Source organism: Lissotriton vulgaris, unplaced genomic scaffold (assembly GCF_964263255.1).
Source record: "Lissotriton vulgaris unplaced genomic scaffold, aLisVul1.2 SCAFFOLD_1590, whole genome shotgun sequence".
NCBI lineage: Eukaryota > Metazoa > Chordata > Amphibia > Caudata > Salamandridae > Lissotriton > Lissotriton vulgaris.
The window spans coordinates 387,710-406,563 of NW_028248079.1; the positions used below are offsets into that span (position 1 = coordinate 387,710).

Consider the following 18,854-nt stretch of genomic DNA (forward strand, 5'->3'; position numbering starts at 1 on the left):
AGACATCGCCCAGAAGGTCAATGCTGCTGGAGTCACCCCCAGGTCCATTGAGGAACTTAAGAAAAGGTTCTATGACCTCCGCAGCCTCACCAAGAGGAAGCTGGCCGACCTCCAAAGGCAGGCTGGACTCACCGGAGGAGGCAAGAACCCGGCGCCACCCCTCACCGAGCTGGAGGAAATTGTCTCCAGCACCATCGAGAGGGAGAGCATTGTAGGGATCGGGACCCTGGACAGCACTGCGATGGCCACAGCTACAGGTAAGAAGCATGCGCATCATGACACACCCTACCAGACACCTCCCCATTAGACACAATGCATAGGCAAACACCAGCACTGTACTGTCACCAACATACAAGAGACAAGCATCATGGTACATGTAGTCAGCAGAAGTTAGCCAAATATGTCAGTGCAGATTAACAAGACAGGAAACAGTGTGACACGGTGTAAGGAGATGCAAGGACATGTGGAATGCCATAATTGTACTGACTGTAATACATCGGCACTCAGTTTACAAATGCTTCTTTGTACCTAGGGGCACCATCAGGCGGCACCACTGTGGCAGCAGAGGGAGCTTCGACATCACATACTGCAGTGGCAGGGCCGAGCACCAGCCAGCCTGGCCAGGAGGAGGAGGAAGAGGATGAGGAAGGAGACACCCCAGGGCTTGGAATGGAGGGAGTCCTGGTGATTGATTTCCAGGCAGTGCACTCCCCAGTACTGCCCAGCTCACCCCCCTTGCAATTTTCACCATACAACTCCCCAACAAGGCAGACCATTCCGCCGACAACAGCTCCTGCCACAACCGTGGCCTTGCCACCCGTCCTACCTGTCCTGGGAGCAGGGGCTCCGGGACCGGCCAGCACCACACCACCACCAGTGGCACCCCAGCCCACTCAGCAGGCCGGAGGCAGCAGTGCCAGACGCCGTGCCACCACCACCACCACCACCACCACCACTGCTGCACCAGCACGGGAGGGCAGTGTGTTCCTGGGCCTGGAGGGCCAGATGGTCAAAATCCAGCGCCAACAGGCCAGATCCACCATGGCCTGCCAACGCCAGCTCCTGCAGCACAACCTGCAGATGGGGGAGTTGGTGAAGGGGTTCCAGGCTGTTGTGGACAGCAACAAGGAGGTGGCAGCAGGGTTGGGCAGGCTGACCACTGCCATCACCCACTCCTCTGCCAGGCAGGAGGAGCATGAGGTTGCGCGCAGGAGGGATGCCCGGGTGCTCAACCGGGCCATGGCCCGCCTTGCAGCGGCGACTGCACAGCTGTGCCATCGTAGCGCAAATCAGGAGTCGGTGCAGAGTCAGCATACTGCTGAGCTGACCAGGGGGATGGCCAGGATCACCACGGCCATGGAGGCCATGTTAATATCGAACGCCGCCTCCAATCCTGCCCTGGACCTGGGTGATGCTGGTGACAGCAGCAGCCGCAGCAGCCCGGCCAGCGCTGCATCAGAGCCAAGGAGGAGCACCAGGCGCTCCGCTGATGCTGCTGGCCATTCGGAGGGGGCCGAGGGACACCCCAGTGGGTCTGGAAAGCGGGCCAAAAAATAGGCTGGCAAGGGGGGATGATCATACCAGAACCCTGGACTTTATTTGTTTTGACAGACTCCATTTTTTTATGCACTTCAGTGATGTAACTGTGGTGCATCACTATTAAAAAGTTTATTTTCCAAGCAACATTTAGCTGTCTTTGCATCTGTACTCAGTCAGAAATAGTTCTCAGTGATCTCCTCACGTCTGTATCTGCCATCACATGGCGTACACACCCCAGCTGGCTGTGTCAGTGGCACAGCTTCGTCGTCGTCATAGTCCTCGTAGTCAGACAACTCCACCTCAGTGCCCTTCTTGACCGCAAGGTTGTGTAACATTGCACATACAGCTATGATCTTGCAGCAGGTGATGGGGGTATACTGCCTTGCACCTCCACTCTTGTGCAGGCATCTGAATCTACTTTTCAAGATGCCAAAGGTCCGTTCAACAACATTCCTGGTGCGTATGTGGGCACGGTTATACCTCCTTTGGCTGGGTGTGGAGGGGTTGAGGTAGGGGGTGAGTATGAATGAGCGGAGGGCATATGCACTGTCGCCTGGAAGAGAAAGGGGTCACATTAGACACATGCATACATGTATTACACCTACCTACTATGTGTTATGGGGGTCTGATGATGTGGCTCACCTAGGAGGTATCCTTCTCCAAAATCGCCAGCCATCAGCCGTGCATATATGCCGCTCTGTTGGAATATATAGGAGTCATGGGTACTCCCTGGAAATTTTGCAACCAGGTCTGTGATGGTGCACTTGGCATTGCAGATCACCTGCACGTTGATGGTGTGTGTCGATTTCCGATTGCGGTATATGTATTCGGTGTCCGCTGGTGGGCAAATCGGAATATGCGTGCCATCTATGCAACCGATGACTTGGGGAAAGTGTGCCATCTGGTAGAAGTCCGCTTTGGTTTGTAGCAGTTCTGCGTGGGTTGCAGGGAATGAGATGTATTGGTCCATCCTGTCTATCATGGCGTCAAGGAATATGTGGAAGAACCTTGACAGGCTGCTCTGGCTCACCCCTCCTGCTGCTGCTACTCCACTTTGATAGCTGCCAGACGCTAGCAGGTGTAGGCTGCATAGCACCTGGACGTGCGCAGGGATGGCGTGTGCCCTTGGGGTGTGGTGGTCCAAGTATGGCTTAAGGTCCCTGATGAGCTCAAGTATGGTGTCAGAGTCCAGCCTGTATCTCTGTAGGATCTCAGCCTCAGTGAGCATGAACAGGGTTATCCTCTGTCTGTAGACCTGTTCATTTCTTAGCCATTCCCTCAGTCCTTCCTGCTGTAGCCGTAGCCGCCTCGCAATGACATAGAAAGCTGCCATCCTGCAAGTTGCAATGCATTTTGGGACTGTTTATATGGGTTGGAGTTGGTTACCACCTGATTGCAATCCATGGTAAATACCGAGTGAATTCTACCGATTTTGAGCCGATTTCGGTGTTTCTGTGCCTCCCTACATCTCCCCAACTGTCGGAATCGGGGAATTTCCCGATCGGAGAATCATACGAATCGGCATGTTTTCCGATTCGGAGCATGTCCGAATCGGTATTTTTTCCGATTCGGTACATGGACCGAATCGGTGATTTTCCGAATCGGTGTCACTAACGAATCGGTAGTGGGACCGAATCGGTGATTTTCCGAATCGGTGTCACTAACGAATCGGTAGTGGGACCGATTCGGTGATTTTCCGATTCGGTGTCACTAACGAATCGGTAGTGGGACCGAATCGGTGATTTTCCGATTCGGTTTCACTAACGATTCGGTACATGGACCGATTCGGTCTTTGTAACCGAATCGGTGTTTTTCCGATTCGTTACATATCCGATTTTCGGTATGTACGTATCGGATTCTTTCACATTCGGTACACATTCCGAATCGGTTTTCTATCCGATTCGTTCTGTTTTTGGTTCCCTACATCTCGATGGCTGTTTACCGATCGGTAAGGGCCAAAAATCGGTATTTTCGGCCGATACCGATCGGTAAAGCCCTACCTACATCGGGCCCTAAAAGTGGAAAAAAACATATACGAGAAAAAAATGCAACCCTAAAATTTCATCATAGATTTCAGAGTATACCAGCAGCGATTTTCTGCATCAGAAAGGCGGTGAAGGTTTCAGCACATGTTATTAACAGCTTAAAGAAAGACTCAGTTTTGGCTCCTAATTTTGTTGTGCGAAGGATGCCCATTTATTTGACGCTGTAACTCATTACAGATGCATTCCTGTTTCTTTACACAGAGGACCACGGGCACACAGCACTCCCTGCTACAGCCTGCCAAAAGAGTGTTTATTATGTTTAAAAATAGAAAGATGAAGAAAAGGGGAGAGCACAAAAAACAAATGAAGAAAGACAAGAGAGAAATAACGCGCTTCCATTGCCGCACAGCGCTGTAACCTACCTCACGACCGGATTTCCATTGTATAAAATATAAATGCCAGCCTCCTTGTTCCCATATATCTGATTGCTGCGGATGACGCCTTTTCCGTTGCCCAGGACGACGATACCTGAACGAAGGCCACTGTGTATCTTATTGCACTGATGGTTTCCAGCAGTACATGAAACAAAAAGATAGGGATCGGTACAAACGCTATTCATGGTTAGAAAAAAACAAAAAACGTCACTAATGATGCAACGGGCAAAAAATATGTCTATTCAAGTACACGTACTAATAAGCCAACTCTTATTTGAAAAACTGAGCATGTAGGACGGGCACCTTTACTATATATATATATATATATATATATATATATATATATATATATATATTGCTCGGTTATGTGTTATTTGTATGAGAATATAGCAGAGTTAGCAGTAATAAAGGTTAAGGTAATAGAGCACTTCTAAATGCCCCAGACTGCCCCTCCTGCACTCAACAGCGACACCCCCCAAAGCACTGCATTTGGAAACTCAGAAAAACAACCTGTGGGACTTCTGTAGAGGGTTGCCTTGGAAGAAATACACATTTACACAATTCATGAGCTCGAGTTTATGCTGCAAAGTGTGCCTTTTGTGTTCAAGCATTAGCCAAGTCTAGCAAACATCAACAGGATAAGGTGGGAATGCCTACCTGGCAATGGCTGAGGAGCAGTGGAACCTGAAAATCAAAGGTTCCAGTCTTGGCAAGACAGCTATGCCATTACATTGTCATGTGTTGCGAAACAACTATAGACTGAATTCTCATGTAAGGCTACCGGGGATTAAAATCAAGTAATCATTTCAGGCTTTACTGTAGAATAATATGCTTAAGCGTGGAGATAATCAGAGAAGTCAGGCTAAACTGTTAGGTAGTCTAAGTCATGTTTATTTCAGTTAATAAAAACCATAAATTACAAATCACAAATTAATTAAAAGATCCACAGAGAATGAAAACAATACCTTTTGTCAGGGGACCAGTATCAGCCCGTATTATATAGTTCATTTGCATCCCAACCTGCCTTGCAATACCTCTTCCATAAAACCGGCTATAATGTGCAAATGTGACAATGGAGGGTATGCTAAAATGCGATGGGTAGCATAAGTAAGAAACAAGGAAAGGGTCAACTATTTCTAGGCAGCAGTGACACCCCATCTCCTCTTGTTCCACATAGTTGTCTAATGTCTTACACTGCTTCTTTCAGAATACCGGATAAAAAAAGAACAAATGTGACAAGATAACATTGGCTAAAAATGTAAGACATCAAGCTACAAACATTTACTCGACCCCCTCATCGCTGTTGAATAAATATCAGTTTTTATTGTATGTGCCACAAGCTTACGAGCATTTTGATAAATTAAGTACCCAAGATCCTGCAAAGCCTACATCCAAACAGCGGATCCACTAAAATGTGCCCATTATTTAATTCCAACATTAATTCTAATGCAGTGAATATAACCTGTACCCTCTAATCAACTTTCCACTGTACCCATGAAGTTTAATTTCTTTAAATTTGACTGTAAATGCTCTGCGCCTGCTATCTGCAACTCTAAACCCTCTTATCCCTGGCAAAGCACAACCATTACCTATAAATTGAATGCAGGATCCTCACACAAATAATAAAGTTAATACCCTCACTTAGAAGCACCAACAACTTCACAGCGCATTCAACATTTTTTCAGCTTTTCCTAATATGTACGTTAAGCTAAGACAGATAATAAAGCTGGCGTAAGGGTGGGTGTTTACTTGTTCAACTGCGCTTTGTCAGGACAATCAGGACAAAATAACTCATCAGCAGTCTCGGGCAGCCTGTAATTGCATATTTGATCACCTATGTTGTGTTTTAAACTTGTGGTTTTCCTTGCTCATGTTTGCCTCCATTTAACGTGTTGAATTGTGGGATTTGCAGTCCAACCTCTGTAGTTTATATTCACATGCCCTATGCACACACTGTGAAAATCATAAACAGTAGTGTCAGATTACAAACACAAATGAACAATGTTATTTCCACAGTGTGTGCATAGGGCATGTGAATATATTTTATTTGGTATGCTGGTTTGTACCTACATACTTTGGGGTGGTTAGCACCTTGGCTGCTAGGCGTTTTCCCCCTCCTGTGCTGATATTTTATCACTCCCATTGTTCATGACGAGCTCAGCTCGTCATCAGCACAGCTCAACTGTGCATCATGACGAGCTGAGCTCGTCATGAGCATCGAAAGGGTTAAAGGGTCTTTTCCACCCGCCCTTTGTTTGCACCACAGCTACAATAAGTAAACCAATACACATTGCGTCCACTTCTGGCTGAGTGCCCAGTTGCTACTCTGAAGAACCAAAAACCATTATTTCTGTTACTTCAACCTCTGTAGTTTGTCCCTCTCATTCCTTGGTGACAATTCTGTTTTCCCTCCAAATTTCTCCTTTGCTCTATGCTAAGACCTGTATGTTCAAACAGTGCACTCCCAGACACCATTTTGTGTTGACAAGCCAGTGAAACCAGCACCCCTGCCTCCCCCCCCCTAACAGTGATTTTCTACATCAGAGGGTGCTTCTGTGAGCTGTTTAAACTGTGTTTACTAGGGCCTGTGCACTTCGTTTTTTGGCCAGCAGAGGGTGTAAAGTTTTATTCACACTGTATTGTTAGATTTCAAGTTAGTGAGGCCCTTACCTGCTGACGTCGAAAGTGTGGATTGAGCCTGTCTGTCTCCTAGGAGATTCTGAACAAGAGAAGCAGCTGCCCAGTCCCCACCCCCAGGCCAGCAGACCATTGGCTATTCAGCTACCAGGCAAGTCTGAGCCCTCCTCTCACACCTGCCCAGGCCCCTTAAGGCCTTGCTGGGTGCACCCCAAATCATTCTCCTCCATCTTGTGAGTTGCAGCCTACCTGTGCCCCAGATTGCAGTGAGCAGAGTCCAGGAAGTGGTAAGGAGACAGACTAGTGCTGTCTCTTCCCAAGACGAAAAGTTGTTTAAAAAACGATTTTCACTTTGTTTTTACTGTCTTTGCCTGTGGTTGTTACAGTTAAAAATTGTAGTTTTAGCTTACCTGTAATTGCATATTTGATCACCTGAGTTGTGTTTTAAACTTGTGGTTTTCCCTGCTCATGATTGCCTCCATTCAAACAGTATTGTTAGATTTTCAGTTAGTTAAGCCCTTACCTGCTGAAGTCCAAAGTGTGGATTGAGCCTGTCTGTCTCCTAGGAGATTCTAAACAGGAGAAGCAGCTTCCAACTCCCTGGCCAGCAAACCTTGTCTGAGGTCGCTCGGACCTTATATGGTCTGCTAGTCGTTGGTACAGGTCTACACTGATTGGTGGTTGTATCTGATGTTTCTATTGGATTAGGGATAATGTCCTCATTGGTTGGGTATTTGAGGGTTCTGATTGGTTTCTGGGTCTGTGATTCAATCATTGTAGTGCTGGGACTAGGGCTAGGTTTAGGAGTTCTATTGGAAGTAGGGACTAGGGCTTCCTATGTTATTGGTTGTTGGGAGTAGGGTGGGGCTAGGGTTAGACCTATAATTGGAAGTAGCAATTAGGGCTTCTGGTGCGATTGGTTGCCGGACTAGGTGTGGGACTTAGAGTATGGTTAGGCTTTCTATTGGGAGTAGGGACTAGGGCTACCTGTGCCATTGGTCGCATGGACTTGTTTATGGACTACTGGTAGGGCTAGGGCCTTTATTTGACGTAGAGATCAGGGTTTTAGAACTGATTGGGTGCTTCGACTAGGGCTAAGATTGGCTGTAAGGTCCTGGTCTTCTATTGGTTCTAGATTTTAGGGCTAGTGTAGTGATTGAATAGTGTTAGGGCTAGGGTTCCCATTGGCTGAAGGGATCACCTGATTACTAGGGCTATAACAAAGGCCAGGGTTAGGGCGTCTCAGCCCAGGCATCGAAGCTAAGGCCAGAGAGGTGTGTGTGCTCTTGCCTGGGACGCAGATCAAAAGTGTCTGGTCGGTTGGTAGAAGTTGAGGTAAACTGGACTGGTGTTGTGGAGAGCTTTGTAGGCATGGGTGAATAGCTTGTACATGTTTCCTGGACTGGGAGCCAGTGGAAATTGTTGAGGTGTTGAGAGGTATGCTTATTTTGAGGAATGTTCAGGATGAGTGTGGCGGAGGCGTTCTGGTTGGTTTGGAGTAGGCATAGGACATGAGATGGGATTCTGAGGTAATGAGCGTTCCAGTAATCCAGTCTGCTTGTGATGAGAGCCTGAGTGACCGTTCCTCTCGTGTTAAGTGGGATCCACTTGAAAATCTTTCTTAACATTCATAGGATGTAGAAGCATGATAAGGAGACAGCGTTGATCTGCCTCCTCATGGAGAGGTTGGTGTCATGCGGTTCTTGGCATGGTCTGCAGGGCTGGTGGGGGTCAAGTTTGAAGGGCCACCAAGAGGCGTTCCAGGGAGTGGTTGTTTCATTAAATTAGGACTTTGGTTTTGTCTGTGTTGAGCTGGAGGCAGTTGTTTCTCATCCACTGAGTGACATTGCTCATGCAGTTGGCAAAGTTTGTTTTGGCAGTGCGGGCTGAGTCAGTAACGGAGAGGATAAGCTATGTGTCATTGGCACAGCATACTGTGTTGATGCCATGGACTCTGACGATAACCGCGCGGGAGTCATGTAGATGTTGAAGAGTGTTGGGCTGAGGGACGATCCTTCAGGGACTCCACAGATGAATTCTTGGGTACTGAGGTATAAGGGGAGGGAATCTAACTCGGAGTTCTGTTCGTGAGGAAAAAGGATATCCACTTAAGTGCCAGTTAGCAGATACCCAAGAGCTGAAGGTTTCTGATGAGTGACTTGTGGGAGACCATATTGAAAGCTGTGGAGAGGTCGAGGAGGTTCAGTGCAGTCGTTTCTCCTCGATTGAGGATGCTTTTACTGTCATCAGTGACTGCTATGGGGGCTGTCTCTGTGCTGTGGTTGGTGTGAAAGACTGATTGAGAACTGTCTCGAAGTTGATGGAGTTCTAGGTGGTTTACAAGTTGGGTATGGATGGATTTCTCAACAACTTTAGCCTGAAAAGGCAAGAGTGAGATGGGTGTTGGGGTCCACTGTTGGTTTCTTTAATAGGGCATTAGCCCCTGCATTTTTACAGCAAGACAGAAAGTGGAGGTGGTTATGGAGGTGTTGATGATAGTGTTGAGGGTGGGAGAGATGACGGTTCTGGTTGTATATGAAGTGGGGGCATGGGTCTGAGGGGCCTCTTGAGTGGATGGTATTCATCAGGGCAGTTCTTTCTTTATTCGAGAGGGGCTTCCAGTTGCTTAGCTGCTGTTTGGCAATAGAGGAGGTGTCCGGCTGGTCAGCGGAGTTTGTATCGATATGCTGTGGGTCGCATATGTTGTAGATCTTGGCATTCTTCTGTTTGAAGAAGTTTGAGAGGTTGTTGCAGAGAGCTTGGGATGGGATGATGTAGTTGTTGGCAGCTGCATGATCGGATATACCCGTGACGATTATAAAGAGCTCTTTGTCTTGTTGGAGCTGGCTTTGGGGCTGAGAGTTAGGGTCTTTTTCTTTGCATGTCGCAGTTGGTGGTAGAGGTTAAGGGTTTTGTATGTAGATCTTGCGGTGGTGTTTTTGCCAAACCCAAAGAAGAGAAAGTTTCCCTTGATTGTGCTAAACCTAAATCAATTGTTATATCTCATCCAATACAATTTGTGCAAAAATTGATCACCACTTTATACAAAATTCTAACACAGAAATGATTTTTGGTTACTACAAATATATATCTTTATTTCTAAGTCTTGGGCTTGTTTTGGTTATCAAATATGTTTTCGTTTTTTTTTTTAAAAACACAATACATAGAATACAAATAATTCTGAACAATACATTTGCATATTACAGTATCAAAAACATATTAATAATACAGATTCTCTATTTAAAAACACACTCGATAATTCGTAATTCCACATTCAATATGAACAAACTATGGCCTGCATACTCTGGACAACAACAAAATATGAAAGACTTAACTTGTCTAATTCAATTGCACATTGTTTTTGAAAGCTCTGGGCCAATATTTTATACTTTATATTTGCACCCTTTCCTTGGTCTTCCTATTCAATTGTGCCTCCCCTAAGTGTTGACGCGTTTCGGGGGTTAATGTTAATTTGGTACCATCTTTATCAAGACAATCAGATAGTTGAGTTGTCCCCAATTCTGTTCCGTAATTTTGCTACCTCTGAGAATCAACTTAGGATGCACTGTTCTTTTTATCGTGCTTCCAATAGTAGAATATTATCGTTTTGTGCACTTCCATTTTAAAATGCTTTAGACTTCTGACCTCTTAATGATACACTCCCTTGGATTCGTTTTTTTATTATTTGACTCCTTTCTTATGGTATTTCAAATATTCAAAGTGTGGCCACGGTCTTCTTATAGTCCAATATCCTTCATATACTTATCCAAATGTTATTCCTAAGCGCTGGCTGCTTGTCTTTTTAAATGCCTTTACTTCAGCTTGTCGCCGCTAAATTGGCTCGTTCTTTAGTTCGAGTCCAATATCGTCGCGATATTCTCCTGCAGCCACACGCACCGAGTTTGATTCTGTTAAGGATTTTCCGGCACTCATAAGAAAGGAGTCAAATAATAAAAAAACGAATCCAAGGGAGTGTATCATTAAGAGGTCAGAAGTCTAAAGCATTTTAAAATGGAAGTGCACAAAACGATAATATTCTACTATTGGAAGCACGATAAAAAGAACAGTGCATCCTAAGTCGATTCTCAGAGGTAGCAAAATTACAGAACAGAATTGGGGACAACTTAACTATCTGATTGTCTTGATAAAGGTGGTACCAAATTAACATTAACCGCCGAAACGCGCCGACGCTAAGGGGAGGCACAATTGATTACGAAGACCAAGGAAAGGGTGCAAATATAAAGTATAAAATATTGGCCCAGGGCTTTCAAAAACATTGTGCAATTGAATTAGACAAGTTCTTAAGTCTTTCATATTTTGTTGTTGTCCAGAGTATGCAGGCCATAGTTTGTTCATATTGAATGTGGAATTACGAATTACCGTGTGTGTTTTTAAATGGAGAATCTTCATTTTTAATATGTTTTTGATACTGTAATATGCAAATGTATTGTTCAGAATTATTTGTATTCTATGTATTGTGTTTTTAAAAAAAAAAACGAAAAAATCTTTTTAACCAAAAAAAGCCCAAGGCTTAGAAATAAAGATATATACTTATAGTAACCAAAAATCATTTCTGTGTTAGAATTTTGTATAAAGTTGTGATCCATTTTTGCACAAATTGTATTGGATAAGATATAACAATTGATTTAGGTTTAGCACAATCAAGGGAAACTTTCTCTTCTTTGGGTAGTAGTACCTCTATTCCCTTGTTTATCTAAGGGGCCCCTCTCATTTGTTACAGGTTTTGCCAAACATCCAATTACTCTCAAGTTGCAGTGACACTTGGACTCCTTGGGGACATTCGTGTACAAGCTGCATCATTTGTTGTTTTTGTAGGTCTTGTTTCTTGTGAGAGCGGTGCAGTTGGTGCGCCAATTATTGAAGAGCTTAGTGTTACATAAGGATACTGTGCTGCTGGAGAATGATAGACTAAACAAGGAGCGCAAGCATGGACTCAAGTTCAGCAGAACATCCTGCCAGTTGGTAAGCAAATGGACGTGAGGTCCCAAATGGGATCACATCAACAGGAATACAAGCACTGAGCTGCCCACACCAGGGGCAACTTCAATTGAAAGGTTCAATTGAAAAGTTTCTATTGAAAGGCCTGTTGAGCCAGTTCTAAGATCCTCATGTGGCGAGCTGGCAATGCCAACTCCTCGCTTGTCTCCGGTCCAGTCCTGGGACCAAAGGGAGAACTCCGGCTGCTGCTGTGACCGACCTTTTGGCAAATTCGCTCCTACTGGACGCCGGCAGAAAAATTAGGGCTGGTTTGTTTGGACGGGTACCAGCGCTCCCTAGAGAGTGACCGCCATCTTGGCCTCTCAGGCCATGGCCCATTAACTTTCATTTATAAAGACGAAGTCAACCTCAAAAAGATTAAAAGATGCTAACTTATTAAAATTCAATCTCTTGGCTAGAATACTGACAGAGCACATCTTCGATGCAGAGTTATAACTTTGTTCAGATATCTGTCAATTTTACCAAAACAAACGATGAGGGATGTTTTACGGGTGAGGAACGTGGTGTGTTTCAGGGAAGGGGCGCAGTGACTCCACCTTGTCCAGTAAGCATGCCACCCTTCCCCTTTTAGAGATCCAGACAGGTGAGTCCATGAGTGATGATAAGACGGAATGCATTTACAGTAAACGGCATAATAAAGTTGTTCTGTTTGCCGTTTTAATATGACAAAAGGCTCAGTCGCTTGAGCCCACGCGGCTGCCATTATTGGTGATGAGAGGCGTGCCATGCTGCTTACATAAAAGGTTGAATGAAGAGAAAATAGAATTGTTTGAGCTACACAGCCACCATGTTTAAGATTAAAGGCGGCAAACGACACAGAACTGAACTAAGGCGACAGATGAATAAGGAACACACCCACTGACTAAGGCACAGTTCTCCACACTCGCACCTTACCTTCATGGGTAACTGGCTAGATGAGGTGGCTCGTGGAGAGGTGTGGCTCACTGGTTAGAGGCGGCAGACCCGAGTGCAGAGAACGGCCCGGGACCAGGGTTCGATTCCCGACGCGGCAGGGTCTTGGATCAGGATCAGCGGACTGATAATTCTCGCATCGGTGCCTACTCCGACCAGGGAGCTCACTCGGCAACTCTGGGCATTAGCTTGCCTCATCTCCACAACGGCCCCACACAAACGCCGGGGATGCCTGGTTTCACCTTGGAGACCCCCAGGAGGGACTATCTCACAGGGAAAGCCAGGACGGGTTCCCCAGCGGTCTATAGCGCTACGAGGCCTCCGGGTAGCAGTGCGCTTTATAAGACACAACAATTCACAATTCACTCGTGACTGTGTTACTTAATGCACGCAGTTCTGCAGAGTTCAGACACTCCAGCAGCCTGCGCTTTCAGTGTCGCTTAGCTTGAACATGGCTGTCAAACACCGTCCTAGGAGGGAAAGCGAGTGCAGCAAGTTCCGGAAAAGCTATCCAGCAGGGAAAAAGCAGCTGTGGCGAGCTCCGAAGAAGTTGCGCCCTCTGATATTCCTTCACATTTCTGTACAAATATTAAATAGGTTTGATTTATAGATATGATTGTATCGCTAAACAAATCAATGTATTTTAAGTCTGGGCTGTTTGTCCCAGGCTGCCTGCACCGCCTTGCTCTGAAGCAGGAGACCGAAGCCAGGAAGTAAATCAACATTCTGGACTGGGACGCATGACGCAGGACATACTGTTCTAAAGCCCTTCATATTAATCATTGCCCTTGTAGTCCATGGTGGTATTCTCTATAGGCTGTCAGCGTAATGGTTTGGGGCATTGGAGTCTCCCTCCCTGCTGAGTGCAGCAGTTGGTCATTAGCAGCATAGATCCCACCCTTTCTCATTCGTCACATGTTGGAGTGGAAGCATGCCTGTGTGTTTTTGTGCCTTATCCTCGGTAATCAATCAATTAATCAATCAATCAGGGAATTGTAAGCGCTCTACTCACCCGCGAGGGTCTCAATGCGCTGAAGGGGGGGGGTCCGCAGATCAGTTTAGCCGAAGAGCCAGGTCTTGAGGGTCTTCCTGAAGGTGTTCAGGGAGGGGGCACTTCTGATATCTGCCGGTAGCTCGTTCCAAGTCTTGGCTGCAATGTGAGAAAAGGATCTTCCACCTGCTCTGGCTCTGTGGATGCTCGGGGTTTCGGCCAACGCGAGGTTGGAAGAGCGGAGGTTTCTTTAGGGTACGTGGAAGTGGATTCTGACTTGGAGATATTTGGGTCAGCTGTTGTGAATGCATTTGTAGGCGTGAGTGAGGATTTTGAAAGTGACTCTTTTCTCCACGGGGAGCCAGTTGATGCCGGCGTAGAGTGCGTTTCCATAGTCCAGTCTGCTGGTGATGAGTGCGTGGGTGGCTGTCTTCCTTGACTCAGGGGGGATCCACTTGAACGTCTTGCGGAGGATGCGGTGGATGTTGAAGCAGCTGGAGGTGACGGCGTTGACCTGTTGGTTCATGGTGAGTAATGAGTTGAGTACGATGCAGAGGTTGTTGGCGTGGTCTGAGGGGGTAGGTGGGCTTCCGAGGGTGGGCGGCCACCAGGTGCTGTCCCATGCAGAAGGGGTGGTACGGAGGACGAGGACTTCGGTCTTCTCTGTGTTGAGCTTCAGGCAGCTGTTGGTCATCCAGACTGCAACGTCTTGCATTCCTAACTGGAAGTTGAGTTTGGCAGTGGTGGGGCTTTGGTGAGGGAGAGGATGAGCTGGGTGTCGTCGGCATAGGATACGATGTTGAGGCCGTGTTGTCGGACGAGGGGGGCCATGTAGAAGTTAAAGAGGGTAGGGCTCAGTGGTGAACCCTGTGGGACTCCGCAGGTTATTTTCGTGGGGTTGGAGAGGAAGGGTGGGAGTCTGATCCTTTAGCTTCTTCCGGTGAGGAATGATCGGATCCAGTTCAGGGCTGTTCCTTGTAGGCCTGCGCCGTGTAGTCTGGTGACTAGTGTGCGGTGGGAGACGGTGTTGAAGGCCGCTGATAGGTCAAGTAAGATGAGGGCTGCGGAGTGTTCTTGGTCCAGGAGGGTGCGGATGTCTTCTGAGGCGGCAAATAAGGCGGCCTCTGTGCTGTGGTTGCTTCGGAGTCCAGATTGGGACGGGTAGAGGACAGCATTCTCTTCAATGAATCGTGCCAGTTTCCTGTTGACTGTTTTCTCTCTAACTTTGGCTGCGAAGGGGAGGAGAGAGATGGGTCGATAGTTCTTGAGGTCGGTGGGGTCAGCTGTGGGCTTCTTGAGCAGGGATCGGACTTCTGTGCTCTTCCAGTCATCTGGGAAGGTGCCTGTTTTGAAGGTGGTGTGAATGGTGCGTTGTAGTTTGGGTGCGATGGCGGCCGTGGCTCTGTCGTAGATGTGAGGGGGGCAGCGGTCGGTGGGGGCCACCGAGTGGATGCTTTTCATGGTCGAGGCGGTGTCTTCGGCCGTGATCGGAGTCCTGTTGGAGATGGTGGGCTGGCTGATGTTTCTGGGGGGCAATGGGGTAATGGTAAGTGGTATGTGTTAAAATGCTAATTCTCTGTTACGTATAGTGTTCTGAGACCCCTGGCCACCCTAACCTCCTCCACTGTGACACTCCAGTTCCTTGCTGAACGTGGACGGCCCCATAAAAGTGAAACTGCAGCATTTGTTCTTCGTGAAATGGATGCAAAAGACGAGCAGGCCAGGGTTCTTATTCCCTTGTGAAGGTAATCCAAATATCAGAGTCCAGGGCAAAGCGAGAGATGTGTGCTTACAGACCATGGAAGTCAGAAGAGGTGCGTGCACCGTTCGAAAATAAAGCTCTGCCATTTCTAACCCAGCGGCACCTACCATGTAAATAATTCAAAAGAGTCAAAAGATTTGAAATTCAGATAGCCCCAGGGAGGTCTAATAATAATATGACACAGAATCAGAAAATATGAAATGCATTTGAATTTTAGTCAAAGCTTTGGGAACAAAATCAGCTCATTATCTAAGGCTCAGGCCAGAGGAGAAAATGAGTGAGAAAGTAGAGGGGGGTCAGGGGTGCACATAGAGCAAGCACGCTCTGCTAAGAAGCAAGGCCAGCACCTTCAAATCTTAATATAGAGTTGTGTACATCTTAAAACAAAAATCGTGATGATTTGTTTATACTTATACGGGCCCTTATGTGTTTATGGTTCGAAATGCACTGGTTTTTTTGTAATTACAGTGGCTTATTTTGCTGTTTTACAGCATGGGCTAACAATTTCCTACAAAGTTTGACACAATTGCTTCATTTTAGTGTACACCACTTCTGAGTTATGCTTTGTGGTTGTGCTAATGTAGACCATATGAGCATTCATCTGCCTGCCTCGCGAATGTGGAGACAATGTCATTCAGCAAGAAGCTAGACACCCTATTGGGGGAGTTGGTGTCACTTGCTTTGCTGCCTAGGTGGAAGTTACAACTTACTTTTAGAGTCACCACTTTCAGAAGTCACAAGCTGCCACTGGGTAATCATGCCACAACATACTGGAGACACGAGGCGATAATACACAGGACAGAGAGGATAATGTGCATGAGATAGGAGTTCTAGATACAAGGGTGATTCACATATACATAACTATAGTGACCAATGGATATGTGAAAATTACAGGGCGGGCCCATTCCGCAGCCAATTTCTGACTGAAATCACTACAAAATAAAACTTTGTTCCAGCTCTTACGGCACAAGAAAAAGGCATATTCGTAGTTGGGGGGGGGGGGGGGGGGGGGGGAAATCAACTGATAGCATGGCACAGTACAACACAGTGGCAGCTAGCCTATAAACAAGTCCTACACTATAGGAGAAAGACTTCATGAACGTGGTGTTAGTTCGTTTCAAAGATGGCCACCATGTTTTCAGCGCTATGGACTTCTTTGCAAGCATTTGTTCCTTTTCTGTATCTTTTACTAACCGTCGCCGATACAATGAGGCAGCCTATTCTCAATTGTATGTTATTAAGTACACAAAGCTTGCGTAAAAGCAAAAACGTTGTAAAGCCATCCACCGCAAAACGTTTTCATTTAGAGAAGTTCAAAATGGACCCTACCCTCCCCCCCCCCCCCCGAACTCGAAACAAAAACTGTGAATTAGTGCCTGCCTGACATGGGAGCTTAGGGCTACTGAAAACATCGGGGGCTCATGCTCTTTACACAAAGTACTACAAGCGGCGGGTGTTGTTCTGGGAAGTGTACGGAGATTAAAGTGAACGTTGTGGAAGAGCATGTACTCCCTACAACAGCAGGCAGGAGAAAGTGATTTAAGAAAAAAATGCTCGCAGGCTAGAGTAACAACACATGTAACAAGGGTAGTCCTCATGGGAGGTTACAACAGGAGAAAAGGAGGGACTACTAGGCCAATTGCCAAATCAAAAAACCACCATTTACAAAGGACAGGAACCAATTGAAAAAATGGGCGGAAAATGGGCAGAGCATAAAAGTTAAAACCCACACCTGAATACAACATACCTCTGAGAGACAGCGCAAGCGCTGCCTAGGTGAGACCTAAAAAAAAATGATAAATACTCCTTCAGTGGAAACACACTCCTTCTGACGAATTAAAGCTTGTGGAAAGAAAGATTAACATAGGGGTGGAGCCTAAGACCCCATCTCTGTAGAGCTTCTTAAATATGTTTTTATGGTGATCACATAATGTATATCGACAGCTGTGCTGCCAAGACAGGCTTAAAAAGACTTGGAGGCCTCATGGAGAGGGCAGAACTATTTAAACGAAAAACAAACCCTTGGAATTTCTCTTGAATGGGACTTTTTGCTCATGCATGTATAACTCATTGGTATGTGCACGTATGCAATCGTTCTTCAGAAATCAACTTTTTTTTCGGAACCCGTGTTGCTTTATTAATTTATTAAAGCATTCCTGCTAATGCAGCCTCTCAGGCTACTGCACACTCAGAAGTGAGAACTCACAACATTAGTAACTAATCATTAGTCCAGGTAAAGGTTATGGTTGTTTTCTATGAAAAGCTAGAAACAACAATACAACAAACTAGAGAGGAACACCACTATAAAACGCCATGGGGGGGGTGTTGGGAGTCACAGAATACAGAATATACATAAGAAATTACCAGTATCAGAGGGTTTGCACCTTTCCGAATATCCACGCCGGCCTCTGCGTTGGAGTGAATGATGTTGTCCGCAATCAGGCCCCCTGCGGCCAGACGCATGAATATTCCCGATGTTTTACAGTGGAAGATTTCATTCTTTAGCATAACAATCTGCGGGGGAAGGAGAAAGCATATGTTACCACCATTTTTACTTTATGTTGAATTCAAGCTTGTTGTTTTTTCTATCCTTGCGGCCATCACAGGAAATAAACCTGCACTTATAAATAATGTCTGTTTAGCCACGGAGGAGCCTGAGTCAATCTCTACAGGGCCAACAGGACCCAGCCATGCCGAACAAGTGCTCTGCAGTCCACAGACCAGCGGATGGATAGGAGGCGCCGCAATGCTTAATTTGTCCAGGCGGTGGGAACTAACTCAAGATCAAAGGCAAGGGAACAGGCAACAGGGATGGAAAAAGTACCCAGAAGAGCGAGATAAAGCAACAGGAAGTGTAGGGAGGTTAGATGTATTCAAGACCATGCAGCCTTGGAATTCAACAACCTTAGCATTAGGCAGCACACGCCAAGCATCTATAAAAACACATCAAAATCTTAGCTTAGGTTGTGGCATAAATCGTTCCCTAGGAACAGGTGCTCCACTTCCAGGGTTCACCATACCAACAATACCCTAATTTAGACAATTATACAACATAACAAAGGAGAGACACCCTGTAAAATGCTGTCTAAAAGAAATACATATTTTTATAACCATACCAAAACAAAGTACACAACAACAAAAAAATTAGTAGCCCAGGAGTCCTATTTAGTCAAATCAGTCCAACTTGTATAAAGCAATCAATCAGCTGATTTGGTTGGTTATAGCTGAAAAAAAGTCATCCAGATTTCATAGAGATCCAATTCGTTGGTCAAGATACCATGGACAAATATATGGTTATGTTTAAAAGTTCATTCTTTATTTTCGTCTTGTGACGCACAATATGGACATGGACACAGTCAATGCATTTCGCCCCCTACATATTGGGACTTCTTCAGGGCATAAGAAAAAAATGTAACATGTTCCAATTTGTGTTCCATAAGACTTCTTCCACCAAAAGATCCCAGCAAGAGTCCCTCTTGTTTCAAACACTAGCCATGCGTTCTTGTGTTCGCCGTGTGCAAACTGAATTCTAGTATATTTGTTTTACATTTGGATTACTGCCCCATCACACGTAT

The 18,854-nt window shown here is 46.0% G+C and overlaps 1 protein-coding gene across 1 annotated transcript in view; it reads right to left on the bottom strand.

Moving 5' to 3' along the window:
- LOC147664936 (F-box only protein 10-like) overlaps positions 1–17,789 on the bottom strand; it is a 255,189-nt gene extending 237,400 nt beyond the window's left edge. Inside the window, exons 1-2 of the mRNA XM_086949877.1 lie at positions 17,644–17,789; positions 3,947–4,083 (exon numbers count right to left, since the gene is read on the bottom strand). Coding sequence (XP_086806003.1) covers positions 3,947–4,083; positions 17,644–17,787 — 281 coding nt within the window. The 5' untranslated portion in view covers positions 17,788–17,789. The remainder of the gene's footprint in view (positions 1–3,946; positions 4,084–17,643) is intronic.
- Positions 17,790–18,854: the final 1,065 nt, after the last annotated feature.